The 13,180-nt window shown below is 36.9% G+C and overlaps 1 protein-coding gene across 2 annotated transcripts in view; it reads right to left on the reverse strand.

Moving 5' to 3' along the window:
- TAB3 (TGF-beta activated kinase 1 (MAP3K7) binding protein 3) overlaps positions 1-13,180 on the reverse strand; it is a 50,000-nt gene that overhangs the window by 19,201 nt on the left and 17,619 nt on the right. For both annotated transcript variants that reach the window (XM_065654171.1, XM_065654163.1), the window contains exon 2: positions 2,883-3,071. In XM_065654171.1, coding sequence (XP_065510243.1) covers positions 2,883-2,984 — 102 coding nt within the window. In that variant the 5' untranslated portion in view covers positions 2,985-3,071. The remainder of the gene's footprint in view (positions 1-2,882; positions 3,072-13,180) is intronic.

Raw genomic sequence — 13,180 nt, forward strand, 5'->3', positions numbered from 1 at the left:
CCTTATAGTTCTAACATAATTTCAACTGCCTTTAAGAATTTCAGGTTCAAAGCTAAGAAGAGGTGTATTCATATGTGTCCTTGTTTCGGCTGGGATAGAGTGAATTTTTTTCCCAGTAGCTGGTATAGTGCCATGTTTGGGATTTAGTATGAGAATAATGTTGATAACACACTGATGTTGTAGTAGTTGCTAAGCAGTCAAGGACTTTTCAGCTTCTTATACTGGCCTGCCAATGAAAAGGCAGGGAGTGCACAAAAGGTTGGGAGGAGACACAGCTAGGACAGCTGACCTCAAATTGGCCAAAGAGATATTTAATATCCTAGGATGTCATGCTCAGTACATAAAGCTGGAGGAAGAAGGAAGGGGGAAATATTCAGAGTTATGGAGTTTGTCTTCCCAAGTCACCATCAGGCATGATGGAGCTCGGCTTTCCTGGAGATAGCTGAACACTTGCCTACCAATGGGAAGCAGTGAATGAATCTCTTGTTTTGCTTTGCTTTTGTGTGTGGCTTTTGCTTTACTTTATCTCAACCCATGAGTTTTCTCACTTTTACTCTGCTGATTCTCCCATCCCCCCCACTGGGGGGAGTGAGTGGCTGCGTGAGACTTAGGTGCCAGCTGGGGTTAAGCCATGACAATTATCAGTGAGGAAACCAAATAACCTCTGTAAATGTTTGATTTCTTCTGTGGTGCCAGCAGCTGAAACTATACAGGCAATAAATTATGAATCACATCAGAAGTGTAATGGGGAACTCTCTTTCCCTTCTTGTCCTCTCCACTCATTTTAGCTTAATCTAGTCTTGTTAAGAGAACGACACAAATGACAGCTTTTCCAAAAGAGTAAAGTCACTAGAAAGCATTCCAGATTGTGGATTTATTTTTGCTACTCGTCAGTTTCTCGTACAACAGCCTGTACCAGTGGTGGTTCAGTTTTAAATTTAAACAGTAGAGGAAAATTCACTTTAAGTTCAACTACATCTGGCCCTCAGCACCCTAACTTTGTCACATGTGATCCAAGACTGATATCCGTCGCGATATACAGCAACTCCCACCAGAAGAAGTGTGTACATATTTATCTATACATATACGCATACACTCCCACCTTCCTTAGTATGCTAAAATTACCATTCTAAAGAATACACATTAATAATGGTTTCACTTCTATTTTAAACGCTATCACTATATAGAGTTTGTGTACATATTAATATTCATGTGGCCTTGCAATACAATATTTAACAACCTATCCATTGGTTGAAAAGTCACCATTACATTTCTTTTTCAAAGGACTGATACCTAGTTGGTCTTAATACTACATTGAAGATGACTTTCCTGAACTTTCATATGATTTCACTATCAGATGAACACACATGTTCAGCATCTTCTCAGATGAAGACTTACCACTGAACATAACAGAAAAGTCCACCATTTAATTACATATAGCTCTCATTCTGTGGATCCTCCCCCTGACTACTTCCTCTTCATGTCAAGCTCCCCTTCCAGACCCCTGTCACCAATGGAAATATCCAGATGTATCACAGAAAAATTTAAAACCAGAACACGTGGGAACCAGACCTTGTATTAATAACCAGCACGACAGTGCCAAGACAGCAGTCTCAAAAAAAGTTAACCACTACCATCAGCCACTTGCCATCTAAACAGGACTTCATGTAGAGAATCCTCAGCTTCCTTACATCACTTCATCAGAGTGGAGAGAATGTAGATAGGACAGGCCCTAATCTGATTTCTCATGGTATGAAATATATTTACCATTTCAAAGGACACTCATTTTTTGATAAGTCAAAAATTCACATTGTTTTAAATCTAGAGCATGTATTGCAAAAGGTTAATGGAAACCAGCTCATGTATGTTAAAACAAATATAGAGTGGGTTTGGAAACAAATTCTACACTTAAAAAAATGACAGACATTTGCAATGTAATGTTAACTAGCTACCCAGAACACTACATTATAGATATTGAACACCATATGTTTAGAAGTTCTTTAACTTTATCAGTTGAAAGATGTTTATGACTTAAACAGAGTTCATCAAAAGGATCACGTACTTAGCAGTACAGAAGAGATGACCATCAGAGTAAGTACAGCTTTACATTGCAGGGCTTCCCCCACTTTAGATTTGTCTGCAAGCAATTCATTTGTATTTGTATGGTTTAGAAAACATGCAATGCAAAAATTAAAGCTGCAGTTATAAGTAAACCTACTCTTCTGCCAGGGACAGGTAAGATGCAAACACTGCTGCATTACTTTCATATACAGCAGTTTATCACATTAGGTTCCACCTTAGCCACAGCCACACAAGGCCAAACCAGACCTTACATGTTTCTATTCCACTCCTGAATCTTGCCATCAACAGAAGGTATTCCCAGATGACCACAACTTTGAAAAATGAAACATGACTCTGAAAAAAGAACAGCCACCTGACTTGGAAACAGAGAAGTAAAATGAAACCTTTGGACAGTGGTGGCAAAAAGATTTCATGGGTTTTTTTACCTTTAGATTCCTAGCTAAGGCTTGTTCCTTAGCTTGGAAGAATGAGTCACTGTTTGCTAAGATCTCCTCCAATATATGTATGTTATTTATATAGCCATTATCAGAAAACATACCATTAGCCTTGTTCCTTGTATGCATACAGTCACAGGTTGCAGAGACAAGGAAGAATAGTTAGTGGAAACACACCCATAAACATAACTGAAGAATAATAGAACCTCTGCATATAAAAGACAGGACAAAAATGTAAGTAGTGGAGTCTTCCACCCTTTCAAAATAAAATATGAAGAATTAAAAACCAAGCTCCATGTACTACTAAAAAGAATTTTCATACTACAAAAATAAAATACACAGACTCTTAGAAACTCTTCACCATACCTGAAGCATGCACTGAGATACCACCCCTTCAGGTATCTCAGGGAAACGTTGTCGGAGATCATGGAGTACCTGCACGTCGAGTTGTTGACTACCCTGCGCCATGCCAGATTGATGATGTTCCAGATTACCAAAAAATGGAAGTCAACAGGCCTTCCAATGATTATGGTCTTCTGAGGCTTCTGGCATTTTCTGTAAAAAAAGAAAACACAATCAATTATCTCTTAAGCCACCACAGCTTTTCCTTCTTCCTCAGCTGCGTGTGTAAAAGAATTGCTATATTACATTTTTAGATCTAGATATCAAGAGAGACAATGGCTTAAACACAAGAATTAGAATCATCGTGTCTCAGATTCTAATATTAAAATATTAACATATCACAGGTATGTCTACATGACATTTCACTGGAATGTGCTAGTTCAGACCCATTGTGGTACCACATAGGCATAACCTGCATAAAACTGAACTGTTATGTATTTACTCCCAGTGAAATTCTGAAGAATTTGTAGAAAAGTCTGAAGTTATCACAAAGCATTCATGTCTTTGTTATTTACAACATGCTAGAAATAACAGGCTGGAAAACTAAGTAGCACAATTACCCAAAAATATTCCTCTAATAAAAACGGCTTCAACTGTTTCCTCTTTACATCACTACAAATCCAAGAAGTTGGAAGCAATTTTTGTGAAACGCAACAAGAGTTAAACAGAATTTAAATAGTCCTTTTTAGGATTATGATAAGCATCTATTTAAGAATTTTGTAAAGCACCTATTACATTCACGATAACATGATTAGTGACTAAAAACACACTTTCTATTTCAGAATTTCTGTATTCAACAAAGACTCTATCTGAACTTCAGTACCCAAGGACTACTAGAAGGCAAATACAGTCTGAGACAACAAATGCTTTTCTCACTTGTGGTGCATGGTCGCAGCAGTAATCAAAAGGTAGCTGAAGTCTAAGTAAAGATTCACAATGACTTTGCATGAAGATGGTATACAACATAGCCCCTGTAACACATCTATTACTGCTAAGCTTCGAAAGCCTTTCCAACATTACTACTCAGTTGACTTCTTAACAACAGAGAATGTAGTGCTGTGTTCAAAAACAGAAAGGAAAGTCAGACACCAGCAGAGCTGGTGTTCAAGTAACATGCTAGCTACTCAAAACCCCAAGCTAATATCATGCTTGTCTCAACCTCAGTGCAATTGTGGGTGGCACACAGTATAGGTATTCCAGTCAGCTTTTCATTTGTTAGCTCAACTTCTAATAGCAGTCTAGAGCAGTACAACAGATCAGCACAAACATATGCATGCCTTTATGCACAAATAAATTCTAAATAGTACTTCCTTTCTCCGAAAGGGGCAAAACAACAACTACTACCACCACGAAAACAAAAGTTAAGTCCACTCCACTGTCTGGCTACCTTGTATTAATATGTGGACAGCTCTTAACTGACATTAGCGTTCATTAAGTAACACATATGCTTACTGGAAGGGTTGCTCTCTGTCATATCTGATATGTTCTAGTATCCAGTATTACATCTGTCACATCATACTCTTTCTCAATATGAATGAAGCAAATTTAAAGAGCAGTGAAATATGTGAATTATCCTGCTGTGATTTAAGAAATACCATAAATTTACATCATATAATCACAACACAGTTCTGTGCACCGCAGTAATTCTGCAGACCCCTTTTATTTTAAAAGGAAACGAGTTACTACTGACTACAAGAGTCAGCTGAAACTCTGTATCTACACTCACAGTAGAGGATCTTTAATAAAACTTATTTTTTGTAAATGGCAAGCAAATACCATACTCTGGAAGACACACTACCACAAGAACTCTCGAAGAAAACCTGACAGCAATCAAGCTCCATGTGTTTCCAGAGAACTCTCCTTTGCCCAGGAGACAGGATGAAGTACAGTAACGGAAGAGTGCCCTATCAGAATAAATTGCAGCTAAAACATCTGTGGAATAACAATGACAGCACCTGAAATAGAAGATAATAATTTTAAGAATTTCATTTGCATGAACAAGAGCCCTTGCATCACTTCTCTCTTCAAATGAAAATTCAAATTTAAGATGGGTGAGCAGACTGGGGATTCATCATCAACACGTACAATATTTTTCTATAACACTTTCAAAATAATCCAAACTAATAATTTCTTTGATGTTTTTGTATCACTTCCTGAATATGTCTGGTGAGCAGAGGTGTACTTTGAGTGTTAAGGGCCACCTGTTAATTTTATCACAGAGTTCTCTTCTAAACACAAATAGTGGATAACAAATTTCCATTCTCGTTTTGAGGAGTTGAAGCTTCTATCCTTTACAGTCACACAGATAGCCTTGAAAATTCTACAGAAAACCCAAAATAACTGTCTTGAGAAGCATGAACACACACTCGTTCAGAATTCTTTGGATTCCATGGCTACACTACTGTGGAATTTTGTTATTTTTCAGCCAATACCACAAAATTCACTGCCGCCACATCTAGGAGCCCATCATTTTGTCCTGTTTCTTCTGCTTGACTTGCCTACAACTGACTGCACATTTTCCACTCTAAGCAGGCACAAACTGTCCAGAATACAATACTTGCTTCCCCTGTTGCTCCACAGCACCAGGCAGGTGGAGAAGCAAGTTGTTGAGAGGGATAAGAGTTTATTTCACAGTGCAGACTACACAGCTACTTCGACAACAAGAGGATCTGCTGAGTCACAAGAGACTAGTAAAACAACCCCTCAAAGCTGCTTTCTTTCATAGCATGCACAGGCTAAGGGACATGCAGAGGTGCACTACACTACCAGCCTTATAATTATTGAAAGTTCACAGAGCAGAACACATCAAAAACCAACCCACAGTCACAATGAAAGCAAGCCACTTCATCTGTAACTTTCAAAAATGCGTTGATACCCAAACTTTAGTTGAAAAGTATTTCATGAAGCTGGAATAAATTAATATGGCTACATACACAGCCATTCTGATAGCAAAACCAAAGGATATTGTTGTAGAATTGGTCCCGCTGTGTTAACACACAGAGGAGACCTCAAGAGCCACTAGTGAATCTTGGGGATTATGCAAAGCATGACTCAAGTCCTAAATAAATACACTAATCAGTTTTTTCACACCTTCCACATGTCCGAAGTATATGTCCAGGAAAACAGCATCTTAAATTTAATCTTCTTTCCTTAATCCATTTGTGTACTTTGCAAGTTAAAAAAATAGCCAATACTTCCATCAATCAACTGATGCCTCTTTTCTGAAAAAATGAATTAAAAATTCAGAATTACTGTAGTCTTGGTATTTTCCACAGATGTGTTCAAATATATAAAGAAGGAAATCCATTTTACTACTGTTGTTTTTGAAGCACTAAGTCATCTAAAATGAAGATACATGAATCATCAGTAACGAGATCCAATTGAAAAATAAGTTAGGTCAATACATACTACCTGGAAGTTTATAAATTATGTACTGGTGTGCACTAATGCAATATCTGCAGCAACTAAAATAATTCCTGAGTGAATTTCCAGAAAATAGGTTACCTGGAAGACAGTTTCTCAGGTCTCACCAATTTAAAGTTAATTAAGAGTTTTATAATAACAGTTGGGCCTTGAAGGATAAGAAGGAAAAAAAAAAACACACAAGAAAAACCACAACAATAAACAGATCAGTTTATAAAAGCAACACCTCAAAGACATCCTGATTCTCTATGTTTTACAGAAATTCTTTTGTATTAAAAGATTATTTAAATCTTTAGATTACAAGGATGATAAAACACAGATGGATTTAAGTACAGTCTGGTAAAGAACCTCAATCTTTCCTCTGAATACTACGCAAATATAATTCTTAAATTTCGTCATCCTGACTTTTAATCAAATGTATGCTAACAACTACAGATAAAAAGTGGATTTATTGAATGGAATTCACATGAACTCAACTCAACATCCATAAATTAATCTATTTTTTCCCTCCTTGTTCATCTTCGTTTGATCAATGTGTTGAAGATAAATTTTGGCCTTCAGATTCATAAATGTAGTAGAAATTTTTTTTACTTAAGCACTCATAGAGCAATTCCTTCTAATGCTTACACTTGACTGACAGGCTTTTAGCCAAGAAGTACAAAAGGATTTAGGGAAAACTAGCAAAGCTGGATGCTCTATTCTGTCTAAACATTGCAGGAACTGGAGTAGGAAGATACCACGAAATTTAGGAGGACAAAGCAGTAAAACAATATCAGCTTTTTAATGTGAAATCTTCAGAACAGGAAAAAAAATTAATACTAACACAAATCAGTAAACTAAAAGAAAAATGAACATACATAACATCTTCACCAAGCAAGAGTGACTTTGACTTTAGAGACATTAAACTCATTTGCAGTAAATATAAAGTAGCAAATCCAATAAACAGTTACACAATCCAATCTCATTTCAGTAATTCCTAATTATTATCTGTTTAATTATAATTTGCCAAAACCAACAACTCATTCCTGTTCATATTTGTTACCAGCATTTAGGCATAAATCTTCTGAGTAACACTGATACCAATGCTACTCAGAACTTTATTCCTGTTCTGAGCCAAACAGAATAGCAATAACAGTCTGAATAACCCAACTGAACAGAAACTTGACTTATTTCTCTGTAGTGAATAGAGGGAGAACTGTGAAGAGTGAGGACAGGAACCAAGGCAACAGAAATAGATTAAAAAAATCTAAAATGTAGTTTCATTGATTTAGATCAGTAAAAAAATTTACTTTCACCAAAAATGGCAGGGTAAATAAAAATGAGATCATGTACAAAATCAAAATATGACGTTCTTTAAATGAAGAACAATAATTAAAGCTTAACACTCATTTGCAATCTCTGTACTAAAACATGTCATTTTGTTTTTAAAGCCATGCTAGACTAATGGGCTGTACAACATAAGTTCTGAATCTGAGTGACATTTTAAATATTTTGTTCTAAATTTGTTCATTAAACGGAAAGAAGTTGTGAGTGCATATTATGAATCTATACTCCTTCTTGAGCTAATTTCAATCCATGAGACATTTCTCTCAGTTTGGTCATGTTATCAGTTTTATCATCGCATTTTTCCTACTTATTTTGCTAAAGTTGGTCTCAAGAATAAGTTATTCCATCTTTTTGAAAAAAAAAAAAATCTGCTCTAGTCTGAAAAGCTTTTCAGAAGAACACAGACCATTCATGCTCAAAGCACAAGAAAACTAGCATTACTAGACTTGCTCTACAAAGTAATGTTGCTAAAATGTACAGCAAACTTCAAGTACACAGAGTGCTTACGAAATAAAAGTTTTATATTGATCACAACTTTTTAACATAGAATTGAAAAAAATTAGTTGCTTATTAATAACGTATATTAGGACATGCATGTTTCATGGCTACTTACTTCCAGATTCCTAAATTCAATGTCTTATAGTATGGAAATAATCCTACCAAAAAGTACATGCAGGTACTGAACTACAGTGTTCTCCTTTACCAGGCACAGTGTATAACAGATTCTCCAAATAATCTATTATTTTCCCAACTGTGAAAATTATTTCATTGTACTACTATAACAGAAAGATTTCAGCTGCATTTAAAAGATAGGCTACTTACTAGAAGTATCTTTATTAAACCCTATGGCTCAAGAAAGACTGTGAAAACATTCCACCTCTCAAAGAAGTAAAATATCACCTGCTCCAGCTTCAGCACTCAAATTCAGCAACCAGTCCAAAACATTTATTATTATTATTTAGGAACGAACAAACAAAACAACAACAAACTTGGGCACGTTAAGTCCCTAAAAACTGTCATACTCAGAAAGGATTTCAAAGTTCTTATTTACATATACACACATACATAAACTGAAAACTGTTCAGTGAATTATACATTTGTTACAGTTTCTTGAATGAAGTTACCCTATAAAAAGGACTGCTTCGGGGGCAGATGCCAATTTAGCTTCTAGAATAGATGTGGGCAAACTTCCACCACCTCTAGAATCATCTAGAGATTTGGCTACAGTCCTCCAAGGATGTCAAGATTTACTGCATATAAGGCAGAATGAAAAAGCAGTGAGATCAGTTGTAGTGAGTTACAACTCAAAGACGACTGAACAGCTTTCTCCATCTTTCTTCCCACTCCAGTAAACTCAACTGAACTCAATCTGCTAAACCAATTTTAAAAACCCAAACAAACAAACAAAAACCACACACACCAAAACCACCAAACACTTTTTGCTAGTTTAATAAGCTTACTTTGCAAAATGCATGGCCCACTGAATATCATATCACTGTGGAAAGGAAGAAAAAAGGTGAAAAGGGGAAAGGGATATAGGACCAGGAATAGCACCTCCCTCTTTTCAGCACAGATAAGCCAATTGATCAGGTAAAACTGTAACGAAAATGCACCTTCATCTGAAGCAGACAGAACAAAAGAACTGAAGCTGTTCTTGTGTGAACAGCATTAAATCAGGACTGAGATTTTGCCAAGTGCTGTCAGTTCTGGAGTTAGTGAACGTGGCACTGTAAAAAAGCTAATTGTCAGCTGAGCTCAGAAGGTACACCACCAGCAAGAGGTCTGAGCTGAAACTTCAAACTCCACGTCATTTCCCCACAGTCCATGCAACACACTTCTCTACAAAAATTATTTCTGAAAGCTATGACGGATCAACTGAATAGACGCAGCCAGCTCTTTATCACGGATATGATTATACCTTTTACATCTCCGCCGACACACTGATTACATGCTTCCAAAGGTTAGAATACCCTCCATACGCTGCATGTCAATAGTAAAACATGAGAAGACAAGAAGGGAATTAGCTCAGCCGACAGATTTAGAAAGCACTTTATTAGGCAAGGTATCTTTTGGGTTTTTTTACCTAACACCGGGGTTTTAAAAAATAAACGTGATTTTGGCCAAAGTCTACATTACTACCTGATCACATTGCACTTCCACTTCAGGATTTCAGTACTCAAGCAGATGTTAAGGTGTGTAATCACTGTGATGCTTCCTACAATGACCGCAAACACACAGCAGAAAAGCTGTTAAATAGCAACACTTTCGTAAAGAAGCTTGTATAAAACTATGAAATGTGAAGATGATTCAAACTGAGTTGCTTCATACAAAGGCTTAACTAAGCAAAAACACTGGTTTTAACATCCCATATATACCTACTATTTAATAGGCATCTGCACCCAATTATAGCCTTGTAAACATGCCTGGCACGTGACCTGGCTGCAGCTGCAATCGCGCAATCTCACCTCTAATACTTGAGCAGCCTCTGGAACCACTGTTGGCTTAAATTCAAAGGTGCCTGCAGCAGAATATTAAACTGACTGCAAATGGTTTAAAGTCATCATGCTATACTGATACTGGGAATAATAGAGAACAATTTTGTACACTAGGTTTCCATTTATTTAACCATTCAAAACAAAAAAAATTAACCACCCCATCCCACAAGTGTCAGAACACTCACATCAATCCATCTAAGACTTGGCTCTTGCAGCAAAGGAAGGCAAATACTTTCATGGTAATGTGACACCTTTAAAAAGATTTGCTAGATGGAGGATCTTAAAAATCTCAGAATTACAAGAAACTAAACTGTTACAACAGCACCAAGATAGCGCTTTTTCCTCACAATCATGTTCATATAGCTAAGAACAACTCTCCCACCTTGCAAATCACAATGAGCATTTGTTACAGAAGCTTTTTTATTTACAGGTTGATACATCCCACAGTTTTGGGACTGTATTGTTTCACAGAGCAGGACAGATGCATACAATACAATTTAAATATATTTTGTCAGTTCATACAGACATATTAAAGTTCAATGAGCAAAAGAAAAGCAGTTGCAGAATCAAGGAATGTTAGGGATTGGAAGGGACCTCGAAAGATCATCTAGTCCAATCTCCCTGATGGAGCAGGAACACCTAGGTGAGGCTACACAAGAAGGCGTCCAGGCGGGTTTTGAATGTCTCCAGAGAAGGAGATGAAGTTGAGCTCAGCATGCTTGCATCACTGCTCTGAATGACTGTCTAACTCATTAAAAACACAACTGCATGCTTTGGCAAGCAGTCTTATGAGGAACATTCATTCACTTGCATAAAAGAAGGTCAACAGATTCATAGAGCTCCTGGATGGTAGGAAGGCAACTGAAGCACAATAAGGAGGTATACAACAAAATAAAACTAAAAATAAAGCTGACAAGCTATACTGCTGACCAACTGGTCTCTTATTTTATGCTAAAGAAATACAAACTCACATGACAATTCTTGGTTTGATCTCTCTGTCAATTTAGCCATACAATAGTTACACAAATGTGTCATCTGATGGCCTAGAAAAGCTTGGAGTATTGAAAGGGAATCCAATTCATTAAAGCCTGCATGAGAGGAATACTATTATCTCATATTGATGAAATGGGAGTATAAAGAAATTAAGACATTCCTTCTCTTTTTTTTTTCCCATTAGTTTCACCTTAAGCAATGATTGGCTTTATCCATGTTTGAAACTATTTCCATGGATTCTATAAGTGAGTGATATTGTGATACAATGTGGTGTGTCTTCATCACACAAAAGCAATACGCAATTCTGAGGTAAGAGAAACCTGGATGGAGTATATCCATTCTTGACACAACAGTAGCTCTGCCTAGAAAGAGGACTCAAGCATAATAAGGTTTCATCTGTGGTCTGTGGGCAAGCATGTTAATGATAAAGGCTGTTACTAAAAATCAAAAATCATAATCATTGTTCCCGCTTAGGCATGTATTTTGTATTTCTTTGTGTGCTTTGGCATTTGCTTTGATTTTTCTCCCTTTCATTACAAGCTGCCATCCTCATCTAAATGGACTAGTGTTAACTAATCACTGTTCTTGCTCTTCTATGATAGAAGACATAAAAAAAAAAGTCAGGGGAACAATATAAACAGCTTAGTGTTTACACAGATTCAACCAAAACATCAGGTAGTGAGACACCAAGTTGCTAGGTGGAAAAGTAATCAAAAGTATTGCTCTACAATGAACTAACATTTTTCAAAGCAAGTCGCACATTATGGCCTTGGTCATGATTAAATTTCTGTCACTTAAGGTAGGACTAGCATTTGACCATAAGAGACCTTATTTATTCCACTGCCATGGAAGCAAAAGGAGTGAAATTAATCTCTACCCTATACACCAGTCAAATCTCCATGAAATAGAATTTACTTTCAATAGCTACATGGTACAGGAGATATTAAAAATTGAATGATAAAGAGAAGACTACTTAACTGGAACAATGATACTCATTTTAGCAAGCAGGTCAGAGGTTCTTGGCCAGTAATGCCTCTATCAAGTAGATCACAGAATGGTTTGGGTTGGAAGCGCTCTTTAAAGATCATCTAGTTCCAATCCCCCTGCCATGGGCAGGGACACCTTCGACTAGACTAGGTTGGCTCAAAGCCCCATCCAGCCTGACCCTCGAATGATGGGGCATCCACTTCTCTGAGCAGCCTGTTCCAGTGTCTCACCACCCCCACCGTAAGAAATTTCTTCTTTTTGTCCAATCTAAACCTACTCCTTTCAGTTTAAAACCATTGCATCTCGTCCTGTCACTACAGGCCTTGTTAAAAAGTCTCCCTCTGTCTTACAAGCCCTTTTTGTATATTGAAAGGCCGCATCAGATACTAGTGAACCCTTCATTAGGAATTTATGCTTCTCTCACTCCAAGACAGAACTAGAAGCAGCTCTTGCTACAGAACAAAGTTACAAGAGAAGCAAGTTTTCAAGGCAATGAGGTAGTTCAGGAATCATGCTACTATGCAACAAGTACTAATTTCCGGAAGAGTTCTGCAGAATACTAAGTGAAAGTAAAAATTGTAAGCACAAATGAGTTTGTACGCCTCACAGATAATCTTGAGATTTCCTCAAGTGTCACATTAGTATTGAAAGCTATGTGGTGATGAACTGGCTTTCTTACCAGGATATATGATCTACGATTACTGACTGAATGTGTGCGAAATACAGGCTGCGGCTGGAAAAAATCTGCAGTGAACCAGCACACTATCAGATTTCCTAATTCATAAATTCTAAGTGTTGGCCCTGCTACAGGCAGTTTGATAATGATACAAAATTTTTTGGCTGTTACATCCTATTTTGGGAATCAAAATGACCCAGAAAGGAAACAAAACATGAAACTGAGTATATACTATAAAGCATGGGAAAAAGTCTACCGCAAATCCATGGATCATAAAGTCCAGCATTTTTTTTAAAGTACAGTCTGTTATTCATGTTTCCAGATTTAACAATTACTAGAATCTGTGGCTTAAACTAGAGGGA

The sequence above is a fragment of the Caloenas nicobarica genome, chromosome 1 (assembly GCF_036013445.1).
Source record: "Caloenas nicobarica isolate bCalNic1 chromosome 1, bCalNic1.hap1, whole genome shotgun sequence".
NCBI classification, from domain to species: domain Eukaryota; kingdom Metazoa; phylum Chordata; class Aves; order Columbiformes; family Columbidae; genus Caloenas; species Caloenas nicobarica.